Source organism: Mandrillus leucophaeus, unplaced genomic scaffold (genome assembly GCF_000951045.1).
Source record: "Mandrillus leucophaeus isolate KB7577 unplaced genomic scaffold, Mleu.le_1.0 Scaffold95, whole genome shotgun sequence".
NCBI lineage: Eukaryota > Metazoa > Chordata > Mammalia > Primates > Cercopithecidae > Mandrillus > Mandrillus leucophaeus.
Genome location: NW_012110363.1, coordinates 3,078,777 through 3,096,353, shown reverse-complemented (window position 1 = coordinate 3,096,353; position 17,577 = coordinate 3,078,777). Strand labels below are relative to the sequence as shown.

The window sequence follows — 17,577 nt, the reverse complement described above, 5'->3', positions numbered from 1 at the left end:
GTGGTGGAACACACATCTATAAAAAGGAAGACTGTCAGATTCTGTGCTCAGAAAGTAGCATTCTATTATTTAGAAAGAACTTCAATAAACTTTAAATGTATGTAAAAGACCATAAGTAAACCCAATATGTTGCTTGAAAATGGCAAAGATATGCAAAGGCTAAGTGACAATCAAGAAGAAAAATGTGTTCCCATTGGTGAGGGTAATAACTAAACATAAATATAGTGGCAAGAAAAAACTTGGAATGGGAATCAGAAGACCTAAGTTTAACTGCCATATCTGCCACTAGCTAGCGGTAGGCCATTCGGAAAACCATTTTACTACCTTTTGTGACTACAGTTTTCCAATCTTCCAAATAAACAAGGACTCTGATCGGTACAGTATGACTAAAGAGTTAGCTTTAACCACCTGACTACTACTGACTGATTTTATGACCTTACGAAAGCTATACAAACATTCTCCACATCCTACGTTCTTTATATATGAAGGCTGAATGATGCTGCTTGCAGTACAGATTCATTGTGAAAAGTCGATGGCTCCCATGTGACAAGCGTAACTCTCACATAAAGAAGTCATGCCACAGATGTTGTATCTATCCCAGCCCTAACACTCTGAGTTTGTGAGGAAAGCTATGGGTAATAAGGTGACCCAGATATTTTCCCCATGATTAGGTTTTCTATCTTTAACTATTAGCTTAAGTAATGGTAAAAATAAATAAATAAATAAATAAATAAATAAACAAACAAACATAAAAAAAAAAACAAGGGTAATAGCAAACATGCAAAACCACTTTGAACTCTTTAAAAGAAAGCTCTACTATCACAAACATAGGTAATCCAACTTGTAGAATATTACAGTTAGAAAGTGCTTTTACATATAATTCCAAATTATACTATCAGAGAAACTCTGTGAAATAGGTAGAGATTCTTATTTCCATTTTACAGATAAGAAAAAATCTTGGAAAAGCAAAGTGATCACTTATTCTACGTCACAAATGTATTAAATGATCTATTCTAAAGTAGAACCTATGTCTTTTTACTCAAAAAATACCATTTCTACGTACTAAAACTCCAGAATAAACTTTTATCTCAATTACTCTAAGAAATCATATTGTTAATGAGTTTATCTTAAAGATCAGGACACTTATCCCAAAGAGAATCATCTGAGGATGCACAATTGGTCAGCAACAGAATCAACTAGAACCCAAGTCTCCTAAATTTTCAATCCTATACTTTCTGCTCCATATTAATTCAATCAATTTCACCTTAAATGTATTCATTATTGAATTTTTATAGCATTTGATTTTGTATAATGTTAATGGCAGGGAGTTCATAGAGTAGCTGACTTAGCTGGGACTAGAAGGATAAGGAGGGATGTAACAGATTAAGGGGGAAAATGATAGGACAAACTCTAGGAAGAAGTTAAAGAATAGACAACAGAATAGTGTCATGAAGAGATCAGGCTGCCCAGGAGCACCAAGAAGTGCAGCATGGCAGGAGAAGATACTGGAAGTGCACAGCAGAACTGAAAAGAGAAAAGGTGGGCCACAAGCAATGAAGTAAGTGATTGGATATACAATGAGCATCACTCATGTTGACACTATAGAGTAACAATCCTCAAAGCGTGGTCCACAACCACAGGCTCCTGAAGGTACCCAAAACACTTGCAGGCAGTCTGTGGACAACACTTTGAGGAGTGTTACCCAGTGTTACACACTCTGTTACTGTCCACAGAGTCAAAACTCTTTTTATTACAGTAATAATAAAATGTTACTTTTTTCCACTATGTTGACATGTGCACTGATGGTACAAAAAGCAATAGTGGGAAACACTGTTGGTATTTTAGCAGAAATCAAGAAAGTAATACTTAAATGTACTAATAGCCATTGCATTCTTCAACGTCATATACTAGCAGAAAAAAAAATGAGAATTTTAAAAGACAATTTCCTAAGCAATGTTCCTTAAGATTTAAAAAAAATATTAATTTTATTAAATGTTGAAACTTAACATCTTTTTAATGTTGTGTGACAAAATGGAGAGTACCCATAAATCATTGTGCTGCCCGCCAAACTATTATAATTGTTTCAAAAACATTACTTGAAAATTACAAGTGTAGTTACATGTAGAGACAGAGTGATTGTCTGACTTACTAGATAGACTGAGCTTAATAGATTTCATAGATAGATTGACTAGATAGACATTTTCCATGAAAAGCCATTTTCATGCAACACCATAGAAAAACTGTGGTAACTCAGATTTGAATATTTGGGAAAATATTTTTCAAAAGTGAATGAAGAGAACCTGTAACTTTGAGAAACACTACTCTATTTGTTGCCAGTGATAAAATGTGAACTTCCAAACAAAAATTGGAATCTTAAAATGAATATTAGCCACCATGAGTTTGACAGCTTTCCAACACTCACAGACATTCCAATGAGATCATAAGTGATATTAGATAGATGTGATTTTTTGATGTCAACATTTGGAAAATCTGCAAAACCCAGAGAATCAATATTTTCCAAATGATGTTATAAAATCATGACTGGACAAAAGAACCATTCAAAGTGCAAGACAGAGGAGTTGATTTTAATGCAACAGAGGACAAAATGTTCACTGATCTGATTTCAGATTTCACATTGCAACTCTCTTGTAAGAAACTAGCACTGGTTACATTTTGGCATGACATTAAAGAATAATATTCACAGTTACAAGGCCATTAAAATACTCTTCCCTTTTTCAATTTTATGTCTGCATGAAGTCATAATGTCTTCACGTACTTCAACCAAAACAATACATCACAACAAACTGAATGCCGAAGCAGATATGAGAATCCTGCTGTCTTCCATTAAACCAGCCATTAAACTGATTTGCTACAGTAAAACAATGCCCCACTTCTCATTAATTTTTTTCTTTTTGAAAATGTAGTTAATTTTCATAAAAATAAGTTATTCATGTTAATATCAGTACAGTTATTTTAAGTGATTTAATCTTTTAAATTTCTGTTTCCATTTGCAATAATGTAATGTCAATAGTATAAGCCACATAAACTAAAGCTCTCTGTGTCCCTAAACATGCTCCAGGTTGTAGAGGGGACCTTAGACCAACAATTCGAGATCCACTGTTGTAGAGGATGAGCCAAGTAGAGAGGACAGGATCAGGTTCAGGAATCTAGGAAAGTACTGCAATGACAGATTCAAGGTGACATGATTATGACCTGACAGAGACCATAAAAGTAGAGATGAGAAGTAGCTAGATGCAAGAATCATTTCTGAACCATAAACAGAATGAGTAATTGATGAGATGATGAAAGTGAAAGGGCATGAAGGATTTGAAGATGCTTTTGCCATTTCTCATAAAAGGCTGGGTGTAGAGATGGGGAATACAGCTGGGAAAGTCAGTTTAGTATGTTCGGTATGTTAATTTTGAGGTCCAGTAAGAAGCTGAAAATAATTACTTGGAAATCAAGAGTGAAGTTACATATAGAGGTAAAGATATAGAAGCAATCATAGATACCAATAGATATTACCCAGGTGAAAATCGATAAGCAAGAAGCTAAAAGAACTAAGGATGAATATCTGGAAAACCCAATGTGTCCGGAAGGACAGAAAGAAATAGCCAGTGAAGGTGGTTAATCGGCTTTAATCAGAGAGGTGGCTAAAAGGAGCCAAGAGTGAGTAGTTCAGGAAGCCAAATGTGGGATGGGTGAAATCGGAGATTGTTTCTGTTTACAGAAGAGAGTTAGCCCTTAGTGAGTAGTAACAAGGACTTAAAAGAAAGTCACTATATTTGTTTTAAAATAATAAAATTCATATCTTCATTTACTTATTTCTTTGAAACAAGGTCTCGTTCTGCTGCCCAGGCTGGAGTGCAGTAGCATGATCACAATAATGGCTCACTGCAACGTTGCCCTCCTGGACTCAGGTGATTCTCCCACCTCAGCCTCCCAAGCAGCTGGGATTACAGGTGTGCCCACTCCCCATGCTTGGCTAATTTTTTTTATATTTTGTAGAGATGAGGTCTCACTATGTTGCCCATGCTTGTCCCGAACTCCTGGGCTCAAGTGATCCTCCCACTTTGGCCTCCAGAAGTACTGAGATTACAAGTGTGAGCCACTGGCACCCAGCCCAAATCTTCAGTAAAAGTAGAATTGTGTCAGGAGTCAGTCTTAATAGAATGATTAAGTGGTACATAGTTTCATTTGTTGCAATAATCTTGCATGCCTTTTGTAATTTAAGGAAATTCAAGGTAAGTAAAGAAAAGAACTAGTGAATTAGAGCTCAAAAAGTATAGGCCATTTTATCCTACTAGTTGAAGAAACATGGTAATTAACAAAGGGGAAAACCAAGGTTAATAAAATAGGAATATAAAAACTATATATATTTTCTCCACGTGGGTGACCCTTTAATAAGTTTGTAAGCACTTAGGAAAACTGAGCCAAAGAAAAGAAGAAGCTTTAAAACATAGGAGAGCAGAGTAAGATAAGAGGTACATCTCAGAAGACAGTGGATGAGATGGTATTTAAAAAAAAAAAAAAATTCATTTTTTTGCAAAATCAAGAGAAAAGGAGAAAAGGAAGGATGATGCCTCAGGTAGCTTTAGAATGAAAATCAAGAAAGACTGAGGGGGTTCCCATCCAAGGACTTGTACTGTTTTCCTTTAAAATAAAAGTTAAATTTTTATGCTAACACTGAAAGGAACAAGATAAAAGACAGAAACAATGTGGAGAGAGAAATTTAGAGCCTCTGAGGGGTAAGGAAAAGAATTTGGAACCAAAATGAAGACTTAGCCAAGATTAGATCAAAATAAATCAACCAAGATTCTAGATCACTGAAAACATCTACATTTGTACCATCAAGTCAAAAATATTATAGAGATTCCAGACACATAAAAGTAGAATGGATAGAGAATATTAAACAATGTTGCAATAAGACCTTTAGATTATTCTGTTAGCCATGCCCATAGTGTCACTGAGAGTTAAACATTGATACAAAGAACACCACACATCCACTCATTAATAGGTAAGCCTTTTCTATTAGGTTATTCTCAGCAATCAGCCCAGGAGCAGTAAACTCCTACTATTGTTTTCTTACATGAGGACTAATAAATGTCAAATGTCTCAAAGTGTCCAACATATTTTATTAGCAATTTAATAAGTGTTTCACTGTTATTCCAATCAGAGTTCTAGAAATATTATTTCATATTTACATCATTTCTCAGAGGAGCCATTTGTGTGTACATAAAGTTGAATAATTGGCTTCATGAATTCTACGTGTAAATTTCCATAAAATACCCATGGTAAAGGAATTCATTTATAAAGGGACCTCAGCTCTCTTTAGCAGAGCAATGATATGTCTATTTCAGGTAGTAGCATGAGGAAAATATGGGAGACTTTTGCAAATATACTTTCTTTTTACTGTATTACAGAAATTATTTGCCTTATTTCAGTAAGTCAAATTCCTTAATCTGTGAAAATTTGGTAGGCTAAGAATGCAGACAATTCACCTTTCTCACACCTTACTCTTCTACTTTGGAGTTCAGTTAAATACCTACGTTTTGATAAATCAACTCTGAAATTAGGTTCCCTTTGGAGTTAACTTCTTGAAGAAATAGAATTTTGTGTATTATTTTTCCACTGGTCAGGCTTGACTGGTTAAAAATTGGGAAACAGAAAGCACCAACAAAACACTAAAGTAGTTAACCCTGAATATAAAGTTACAAAAGCAATTGTAAACAAAACCGTATTGTATCATAAAAGATATGGCTGCCATAAATTAATGAATGAATAAAATTAAGAGATACTGAGATCAAACTTTTCACTATACAAATGAGAAAACTGAGACTCAGATTAAGTGACTTATTGAAAGTTATACAATCAATTAGCAAAAGTGCTAAAGGAGACACAGTGGTGTTCTTTCTGCTATCTTATTATAAATGCCTTTGCCATCATGATTTAGTAGACATTTTAAAAGTAAATTTTAAATTTAAAAGTAAATTTTAAACAACACACGTTTTACCTCTAAACATCTAAACACAGTCCCAGTGAACCACTAACCCATCAAAAGATTAATTTAGGATCTGTCTATATCATCAACTACCCATTTAATTTCCTTTGAAATAGCAAGCATAAATGGAGCTCTTATGCAAACAATTTTGAAGTAGGGCAGGATATAAAAGTATATATAACCATTTCATCTCAAGTATTTACAATTTAGTTAAAGAGTTAAAACTACACAATAGAGTTCAACTAGAAAATAAAAGACATCATTGTATAAAGAACTAATTCTAACCAAGTGTCAAAACATCCAGTATGCACAGAAAGGATTCCGAGATATCAAGAACAGGGAGTTTAATTTCAGTTTTAATCATAGGCCCATGAGATTTGGGGCATAAAAAGAATTTTTAAATATTCGTAACTTCCCATTGATGTTATTTGGGTCGTGTCCCTACCCAAGCTATGTTCAGTCACTCCAGCAACAAAGAAGCTCCTAAAGAAACCCATTTTCTCTTTGGACAGTTCTATATCTTCTTTTAATTGAATTTATCTTCCTCTGTTTCTCTCTTTGGTCTTAATTCTGTAACTCAGAGTCAGACAATGAAAGTCTAGTTCATTTTATACGACAACATCTCAAATAGAAGGTAATTACTCTTCTATTCTTTAGAGAAAATAATGCACATTACAATTAATCGAACAGCACAACAGACTTTCACATTCGCGCAAATACCGATCGTGATTCTCCAAACAAACTCACATGTAATTCTAACTCTCATAAATTATGGCAACCAGAACTCAACATAATGCTTCAGGTAATATACTCACCATGAGATTAATACTTTTCTCTTTCTAAATATTGTCTTTCTATCAATATCCAAGACATCAAAGCATTAATAAGTCACAACACTATTAATTCAGATTACTCTTATTCTCAGCTAAAACCTTTTTTTAATGTTTTATAAAGCAAAGTAATATCTAAGATGAGCTCTGAGGGACTAGTAAATCCTAGATATATTAAGCAAGAAGTTGTCATTCCAAACATAAATATGTCCAAGCATACCTAATAGCAAGGGAAGATTAGGAACAAGGGCAGATAAGTCTTCCCAAAATAAGAGAGTAGGCTTGGGTATGGCTGACAACTGTAACCCCAAGACTTTGGGAGGCCAAGGTGGGAGGACCACTTGACGCCAGGAGTTTGAGGTTGCAATGAGCTATGATTACACCACTGAACTCCAGCCTGGGCAACAGAGTAAGACCCTGTCTCTAAAAACATACATGCATATATACATACCTACATACAAAATATAAGAGAATTGTTTCACATACATTTAGAAATATAAGTTAGGGAGGCCCTTGAAAATCGAGGTAAGAAGTATGTACTGGAGTTCAAAAACCATCCAGTAATAAGATATTGTAAGTTCTTAAACATAAGAATAACAAGATGAAAATACAGGCTGGGCACAGTGGCTCACGCCTCTAATCCCAGCACTTTGAGAGGCCGAGGTGGGTGGATCACAAGGTCAGGAGATCAAGACCATCCTGGCTAACACAGTGAAACCCCATCTCTACTAAAAATACAAAAAATTAGCCAGGTGGGGTGGCACATGCCTGTAGTCCCAGCTACTTAGGAGGCTGAGGCAGGAGAATCACTTGAACCGAGGAGGCGGAGGTTGCAGTGAGCCGAGATCGTGCCATTGTACTCCAACCTGGGTAACAGAGCAAGACTCCATCTCAAAAAAAAAAAAAAAAAAAAAAAAAAAGATGAAAATACAGACGGCATGTTAAGATGGATAGTAATGATAGAAAAGCTAGGGTGAATAACTAGGAAGATATAGTAACATATATGTTAAAAATAAAGTTGGCTGGGCATGGTGGCTCATGCCTGGAATCTCTGTACTTCAGGAGGCCAAGGCAGGAGCATTGCTGGAGCCCAAGAGTTGGAGGCTGCAATGAACTATGATCACAATACCGCACTCCAGTCTGGGTGACAGAATTAGATCCTGTCTCCAAAGAGGAAAATAAAATAATGGTAACAGCAGATGCAGTGAAAAAATAATTGAACATGGCAGATACAGGAGATCGTTTTAAGAGAATGTTAGATTCCATTTAAGCTTCATGCCTGGGTAACTGGAATAATAAGGATGCTGATTTCCTTTTGGAAAAAGAAGATCAATTCAATTGATTGCAAAATAACAGCATGCCATTAAAATTGAATTGCTCAATAGGTAATAAGAAAATACATAACTAAACACCAGTGAAAAATTCAATCTAGCTATGTAACAGTAATAACAGGCAATTTTCAATAGTATCCATTTTATAGATTACGCATATCCTTTTCCAATCAGCCTTTCATCTTTTGGCCAATGTCTTTGTCTTGAATATTTCCACTAGGAAGTAAGAAACTGGAATTATACTAAAATCTATTTTGTCTATTAATAAATAGAAGATAAAGGAGATAAAAGAGTCAGAATAGGAAGATGGCTAATATAACACCCAGTCAGCATATGGTGGCATTGAATTATCAATGAATAATCAACAGTAATCTACCCTTCTTAGTACATGCAGACTGAAGTACAAAAATGCTATCATTCAATGGTACAATCTCTCTCTGAAGGAGACAAAAAAATCTCATAACAGCATCCAACCATTTACATATGCACACACAATTTTTAGCTTATGAAAAAACCGACAGAAAGAAATCACATTTTCTCAGTATACACACAGAACGAGAATAAAAACTAAAAGTTATTTATGCAATTATTTTAAAGCTAGAGTGCCAACAGCTTGAAGGAAAGATAATTTAGAAGGTAGGATAATACCTGCTAACACTACTATAAATAATAGCAGCCCTCAACACTTAAGGGCTTGTTATTAAGCTTTCCAGACCTAAGATATAAGTATGGACCAAAATGGGAGAAAAGAGGTGATATTTCAAATGCAACTTTCAAACATATTAGTTTCACTTATTGTAAGCTATCAAATGTTTGAAATTCAAACAGTCTTCAACAAAAGATAGAAGTTTCCCTAACAGGGGTGGCAAAAAAAAAAAAAAAAAGGTAGTATGTGACAAGGAGTTGTATAGCTTGGCCAAGTTAATTGTTAAAAAGTGCTTATTATGTCTGCTATGAGCAAAAATAGAAATGGCAAACAATATTCAGTTTCATTTTTAGTTGAGGGAGTTCTGGTTTTTAATTACTGTTATTCAATCAAAAAATCTGAAAGTTTATTTTAGTATGTTCTAGTTCCATATATGATGTATCTACAAATATAAAACCATAAAACTAAGCCTTATAAATTATGGCAGGCATTTATTAGATCATTATATTTGTTATCCTGTGATCATAATTTCTTGAAAATTATAGTAGCTTGACATATTTCTTACTATTACAGCTAAGGTCAGAAAAGAGAAAAGTTTTTCTGGGTTTGAAAGAAATGTTTTAAAAAATATTATTCATGAAATGTCAAAACTTAATAAAGTTTTTAAATCCTTATTATTAACACACACCAACATATATTTATCTTATGTACTAGAGCTTTCTAAGTGAATTCCCCTAAAATAAAGATATACGTATATAGATAGATCAAGATAAAATTTTTAAAACATAATTCTCTATGGGTCACTTTGCTATTAGATAATGATAAAGCTGTATTCAAATATGATAAATTAGAATCACTGAATCTTAAAACCTGCACAAGTTGAAATCAGATTATATCAGCCTCTGGTCTAACCGCCTGTCTAATGCTCAAACTTTCTCTAAAATACGCCCACCAAGTAATTATCCCACGTACCTGCGTACCTCCACTTATCATGAACTTCACTACATCCCTTCCCAATCAATTACTTCTAGGCAGAACTCTTAGAAAGTTCTTAACTTGGAGTCAAAAATATCCCTCCCTGTAGCTTCTATTCGTTAGTACTGGTTTTAATTATTGATGCCAAGCAACAAAGTCTACTTTCTCATCACCATCACAGTTTTTTAAAACTTTGGAGACAATTTTCAAGTATCTCAGTTCCTTCAGCTCTTCTTAATATGACACGATTTTAATTACTTCTACTATTATTATTTCTCTGTCCTGAAAATATTTCTGCACTAGCACAGAGCAGAAATCTCTGTAAACCTTGCTTTAAATACTTCCATTATGTAACATACTTACCATAAAATTAGTAAAATAGTTTTACTACTAAAATAAATAGTTTTTATTTTACTAATTTTATGTTAAGAATATGTTAATTTTAAGAATGTCTTTCTTAAAATACTAAATTGTGTGTGTGTGTGTGTGTATACATATATATATGAAACACTATTCATTTGCCTGATAATTCTTATGTAATATTTTTCCCAAATGTGCTCTGCCAAGCTATGTTTTTCCTCATCCTATACTTACCCAAGTGGCTTCTAGACCAAAGTGCAATTTATTCTTTGACAGTGTTAGACCAATCTCATTTAGCCCTTCAAGATCATATTGGATCCTAATTCTGTCTCACATATTCACTACATGTCTGAGTATCACATACCCTCAGTTTGGATTTTTTCTCTGTATAGTTTTATTTCAGTCACTGACAAATAATTGATTATGATGAGGCCAAAACTGAACCAGGTAACATAATCCAGGATGAAGGTGTTCCACTAATTACCTAGCTGCTAACTCATCTAGTTATCCTTATATTGAGACCATATTTCTAAATTTTCCATAGGGATCATATCAGTCAATTTCAGGTAACTTAACAAAATCCAGATATAATGACTTAATAAGAGATAGTCAAAGATCTTTAGGTTTTTATTCACTTCATTAAATAAATTTGTATTATATGTATATTTTGCACCAAGAACTATGTCACTCTCTGGTGATGAAGTTAATCAAGACACTGCTCTCAAGGAGCTTACAATCTAGTGGGGAAAGCCAACAATTACAATAATTATCATACTATATTATAAACATGAGTGGCAATTGGGGAACTGTAGGGGCACAGAATGTGATTATCTAAATCTCATTGTCAGGATTAGGAAAGATTTCCCAAAGAAGATTTCCCAAAGAAGGGTTTGAGTCTGAGTTAAGTTTGAGGTCATTATGGAACAATCAGATTAAAATGTTGGATGTATGAGTGTGGTGCTCTTCAGAGAGGTAAGGGCTGTATATACAGACATAGAAATCAACAGTAAGTGGCAGTTATAGCCATGAATTTGGATGAGACCCACTGACACAGGTTAACTAAAAAGAAGAAAAGCATTGGCATTTCAGGGAAAGGGAAGAACACTTGCAGAGATGTGAAAGAGCACGGGTGTATGAGAGTTGACGTGTGTGAGGCTTAGGCAGGGGCAGGGGTCGGGATAGGGAAGATACTGCTGGAGGTATCAGAGGCCAGTTCATCAGGAACCTTGTGCGTGGAGCCAAAAAATTTCCACCTTATCTAGAACACTGTGGTGTCCCTAAAAGTGCTCTCAATATTGACACGACCTGACTAGAGGAAGGACACTATTGGGAAAACACACAGTAAGGTCAGTGTAGCACATGAATTGATGGAGGAAGGTAAGAAGCAGGAAGGTTGAAAAGGAGTCAATGAAGAGGGTGGGAAAGAGTAGCTAAAGCAATGCCCCACATGGGAATGAAAATGTAAGACGTATTCCAGAGATAGTAATTGATGAATTCTGATGACTACTGAATTTGAGAAGCTAAGGTAGAAAGAGATGGTCTAAGGTGATCCCTAGGATTGTAGTATGAATGAAAAGGTGGAAATGGTGTCATCTGGTGAGAAGAGGAGTTCACCACTCTTTATACAGTGATTGTATTATTCACATGATTCTGAGTACAGGTTTTATCATTCCAAGCTAAATTTGAGTTTCATAATGGGACGGTCAAGTTGAAATGGTGGATGTATGGGTGTGGCACTCTTTAGAGAAATCTGAGCTGTACATAAAGACTCAGGGGGATGGTAACTACAACCATAGATTTCTACAAAATCACTTAGGTAGAATGAAAAGTCAGAGGAAAGACCAAAAGATTAAAGTCTATGTCAAATGTAAGCTGTAAAATAAGAAGGTAACTGTCCAAGGACTTATCTAAAATATTTTTATTAATTTAAAGTTTATTTCTTATTTGTTAATACATATTAAATTTCTAAAGTTTTTGGAAGCAAATTTATCAGCTACTTTGTCAATCTGGTACTAGTGCTTCACTTACATACCAAAAAAACAACAGGTTAGAGAAAAGAAACAGCAAAGAGTCCAAGAAAAGTTTATGATCTGACTCAAGCTCAGCATCAATATTAAATCCTAGAATATCAAGGAACTCAAGTCTTTATTTCTCCTACATTTTAAAACGTGTTTCCTCTTTTTACACTCTTGGGGGGAAATGTTGTAATAACAGTAAAACTGGAAGATTTCACTCCGGATTGCTGCACATGAACTGCTTATGTCTGTGCACCCACATTGCTTCATCCACTCTACTCAAAAAAAAAAAAGAAAAGTGTAAACAAATGAAAACATCACTGGGCAAGAATTTCACCATCCTGAGGAGTATTAGGGTAATCTTTACTTGATTTCTGGGTTTTGTAGTTTTAAATATTCCTCTTAGTCAAGATGTTTAATAAATAAGCAACTCACATGGGCTAAACAAACTGGATCATTCTCTAAGATACACACAATTTGCATATTGTTTCACGGCTCATTATTATAGCTCAAATTCTTAATCAAGACTTCTGAAAGAAATTTGATATAATAGATCCAATCATAGTCAGGGACAACCCTAGTCTTCTGAAGTTCTTAATTCAGTGATAATCAAATCAGAATTCTTAACAAAATGAGCAAATGAAAAATACACAACTCTAGCTCTCCAAGGTACATCCACCTTTTAACAAGCCAGACTTCTGGCAGCATCACATCACAACTGTTCATAAAGCTTGATCTAGTCTCATAATTTTTAAAAATAAAACCTATAATATAAAAATTCAAAGATAAAATTTCTCAATTTTATCGCAACATATCTAAATTACTCAACATATCTAAAATGCTGAGATATGGGTTTAACAGGTATATGTTGGGTCTTCCACTTGAAGATGTCATATTCATAAGAAGAGAACTCTTACTGTTGTACTCTTTACTAAATTTCACTTTGAAAATCTGTCTTAAATAACTATACACACCATAAGCATATACAGTCTACACATAAAGCTATTTAATAATGTAGTGTGAAAAGAGAATGTCCTCTAAAATACTCTCATAATATATATGGTAGTTATAAGATTTGCTGTTGCCATCTTCAGAATAATTTGATTATGACATTTGATGTAGGACAGCGGGGTGGGTGTACTGGGAGAACAAGAGCCTTATCAGCTTCCTCATACAGAGAAACCCAAGATGACTTGATTCCATGCATAGAATTACGGTGACTATACGACACAGACAACAGTTTGTGTTAATGTGCCAACATTCATCAAAGAAAAAGTAATAGAAAGAATATCTAAAACACGAAGAAGTGTCCTTTCGCTTGGGAAGACTAAGGCCTGACAATGTCCAGTTCCCTAAAATACTAATTTCCAGCTTGTGGCACAAAAACCATAACAGTGAAGAGTTGAGATGATTGTAGACTGTGGTTATTCCTGAACCTGCCTCCATTGTTCCCAGTTGATACCCAGCTAGGCAGATGGCCAAGGAGGGAAACACAAACATAATTCAGGGCCATTGCGTCATATATACCCAGAAATTTGGCCCTGACATCAGATTGTGCTGCAGCACTAGAATAAGCAGGACTATTAAGGGTGAACATCAGGAACTATCCCTTCAAATGGAGCTTAATTTAATGCTGGACATTATGTGAATCATGATACTGTCTCCAGAATTTTACTCTCACAAATTCATACAAACACCTATTACAAAATACAAATTTTAGTGTCCTTTCTTTACAAAATATACTTCCCAAAATGTACCTTATCTCTTATGGAACATCTGTAAAACCATAATAATCTCTTTTTAAATAATAATGATGCTGGAATAAAATGTTATCTATGATCAACATTACAGGTGATAAATATTAATTGAAGATGACCTGTAATAGAAAGTTAACTTTTGTTCCAAATCACTGCATATATTGCATTATTACCTAAAAGCACATTATATTTTGAGAAAGTTGTTTACTTATATACTATACAATTGCTCTATTTTACTTTCATTGACCAGTCACGTTAATCTTTCCCGTTAAAAAAAATACTTGGCCAGGTGTGCTGACCCATGCCTGTAATCCCAGCACTTTAGGAGGCCAAGGCGTGCAGATCACCTGGGGTCAGGAGTTCGAGACCAGCTAGGTCAACATGGCAAAACCCCGTCTCTACTAAAAAATACAAAAATTTGCTGGGCATGGTGGTAGGAGTCTGTAATCCCAGCTACTTGGCAGGCTGAGGCAGGAGAATTGCTTGAACCCGGGAGGTGGAGGTTGCAGTGAGCAGATATTGTGCCACTGCACTCCAGCCTGGGTGACAGAACAAGACTTCATCTAAAAAAAAAAAAAAGACTCCACACCACAAAACTGTCTTTTGTAGTGGATGTGTTGGATTTAGAATTTGTGTTTTCAAGCAATTTCAAATTTAATGACCTGCTTTCTACAAAATATCCTAATTTCCTAAGGTAACTTATTTACAATTACTAAAATAGAAAATTGATCTATCATATGAATTTCCTTTTGCCTTGCATACATATAAATTGATCTTAAGTTCATAGTTACCTATCTGACATTTAAATAAAATATTGTTAAATATTTTAGGGGTTTTTTTTTTAATAAAAACTTTTTGAACTGGTATTTGCCCAAAACACAGTATATCAGTATCCAATTAAAGTTGCACAGCACATTTAGCATAAGAAAAAAAGTGACTTTTTCTGCTTTTGCAAACAATGTATAAAAATTATACAAACCTACGGCATGATAAAAAAAGAAAAGAAAACTATAAAACCACCTTGAACACTGGGAATTAATTCTCACATTCTAAACCTCTCTTCACCCTATCATTTTCTGTCTCTGCAACAGATGGATATATATTGTGATACGAAAAGTTTTGTTGATGTGTGTCTTCACAAACCACCTTACTTTTACAAAACACGCAATAACATTTCTCCATATAAGAATATAAGACATGAAGAACATACGATGGGCATAGATACTGCTTCTTTTTCCCCTTCCCTTTCTTCGAAGACTTTTCCTTAGAATAGGCTTCTTCCACCCACAAGGAAATTAAAATTAAAAAGGCAGTTGTCAATAAAAACTTCATCTTGAAAACTTAAATTTCGGAAGATCGATCTACAAGAGAGAACAAGAAAATGTTTACACATATGAAGCAAACGATAACTATATGACTGTTCCTTTAAGGAATATAATCATTACTACCCAAAAGGCAAGTACATTTGTACATCAAATCCTCATTGCTCAGTCCTACGTGGTAATATTTCACAGCATATTTAGTATTTTTCATGTAGTATTGGAAAGTCTCTTTTATATAGCAATAAAAGTCAATTTAAATAATGGCACATAGAAAACAAGACCGCCAATGTGATATTATAGGTTACTGTATAAAATTTCTGATTCTACAGCTACACAAAATTATAAATTGATATTGAATTGCACAGTATATCAAAAATATGTTTAGAAAGATACTTGGAAGCATGCTTTAACATAGCGTTAAAATTATTATCTTGGGCTAGTACACTGGAAGTATCTTTTTCTTTTTAAATTTTTATTTTGTTTGAAGTTCTTACGTATAGTTTTTCAAAAACAATGTATTTTAAAGAAAAAGACAATTCTAAGTATTAAAAACCTGACAAATAAAAGAAAAAATTAATATCAAAGAGTCTCACATTCAAAATTCATTGCTTTTTTATTTAAACACATTAAATTGGCGAGCTACCTTTTTGACCCAAAAAGGTGCCTCTTAAGTTAGCTTTAAAGCTTTCCTACTTATTTGCTACTAACATTTACCATCAGAAAGATTACTTCAGAAATTCTAGGTAACATTGTATGAAATAAAACAAGTGTTGTTACATTTTTTTCAAATTATCGTCCTAGCTATATTTTGATAATATTTTTCACGCTCAAATTAGAATTATATTCTTGCCAGAGTCTGATGAATAAAAAATAATTAAGCCTCTACTGACACTAGGGAAGTTCAACCTCTTCTGCATCCTTCATTTCCAAACTATAAATTGTTTCTCTTTCATTGTTTTCTGCAGAGTAAAAGACCTGTCATATTCTTCAACGCTAACTTAATACCCATCTCACCCTCATAAATTTGCTTCTCCTTATGGCATGTTTTTCATCTTTTGTTCCCTCAGGATTCTTCCCCCCATATTTATCTTTAACACACACTCGAGGCAAGCCAGAGGGGCTTCTCCCTGGGTACTTTAAATTGAAGACAACAGGGGGGCTCATCAGACCAACAGCAACAACACAAGGTTCTCCTCTGGCAACTTTACAGAATTGGACGCTCCCTTCCCCCATCTGACAGCGGCACCTGCTTCCAGACACCTTTGCCCACAGCAGCAGGTACTTCTCCCACTTTCACCTCCTTGCCTCCCAAAAACGGAGGGCCGGGCCCTCCTAACGGTTTGAAGGGGGCGACAGAGAAATTCAACACTCTGCTCTGTCCTTACCCCCAATCTTTTCAAGGGGCACAGCTGCATAGACTGGAGGATCCTCATAAACAAAACAACGCAAGGAGCACTCCTGGCCAATCTTGCGTTCCCTAATTACCCCGGCCCTCTGCATCCCTCCACCACGAGCGTCTCCGCGGGCGCCACCGCAGCGGGGACCCGGCTGCCGCGGCCAGGCGCCCAGCTCCCCTCTCCCGCGCAGGGCAGCGCGCCTCCTCCCCTGCACGCCGCAGTGCTCCTCGCGCTCCGCCGCCCCGGGCTTGACCCGCTCTTTCTGCAGAGGCGTCTATTCCCGTCCCCAGACCACCGTCGCCGCCCCACCCTGCGTCCCCTCCTCCTAAGTGGAGCTCCTGGCACTTACCCGGAGGCGTCCCTGCCCACAACCGCCAGGCGAGATCGTGGAGGCTCCCGGCAGAGGTGGCAGTGGCTGCTGGGGGTGCAGCGGGCGCCGAGCGGGGGCAGCTGCGTCCCAGCCGCCCGCGCCACCGCCGAGCTCGGCTGACGCGCCTGCTCGGGCCACGGAGCCTGCGCCGTGGCGCGCCGCGGTCGGGGCCGCTGCGGGTACAGCGCGGGCCGCGCGGGAACCTGGCGACCGCCGGCGTGGGAGGGAAGAGGTGTCCCGACAGAGCAACGTCACGACATCGTCCCCTTCAGGCACTGGAGGGGTTACGGAGCAGAAATGTGCCCCCCCTCACTCCTTACGGGACTGAAGGAGTTGGGGACGAAGGGCGGGAATGATAGTGTTGGTACAAAAAGAAAAAAACCTTTCAAGGAGCTGGGATTGCTTAGGGTCAGCTTTTGACCACTAGCAACAAACAACAACAGAACAACAAATGACCTTCTTGGGTCAAAGCGAACAAAACACATTTTCTGTCATTTCATCATTTGCCTGGAATCCAGACATCCAACTTCATCTCCGGGTCTTCCAATTTCTAAAAGCCTTACCTTTCTGAGC

General features: G+C 36.2%; 1 protein-coding gene across 3 annotated transcripts in view; it reads right to left on the bottom strand.

The window, feature by feature from the left end:
• The window catches only part of GLRB (glycine receptor, beta), a 93,486-nt gene extending 76,263 nt beyond the window's left edge, over nt 1–17,223 (bottom strand). For 2 of the 3 annotated variants that reach the window (XM_011970495.1, XM_011970497.1), the window contains exons 1-2: nt 16,984–17,223; nt 15,126–15,276 (exon numbers count right to left, since the gene is read on the bottom strand). In XM_011970495.1, coding sequence (XP_011825885.1) covers nt 15,126–15,247 — 122 coding nt within the window. In that variant the 5' untranslated portion in view covers nt 15,248–15,276; nt 16,984–17,223. Of the gene's footprint in view, nt 1–15,125; nt 15,277–16,722; nt 16,879–16,983 lie in introns of those variants that run through there. The other variant, XM_011970496.1, reaches the window with a different exon arrangement.
• Nucleotides 17,224–17,577: the final 354 nt, after the last annotated feature.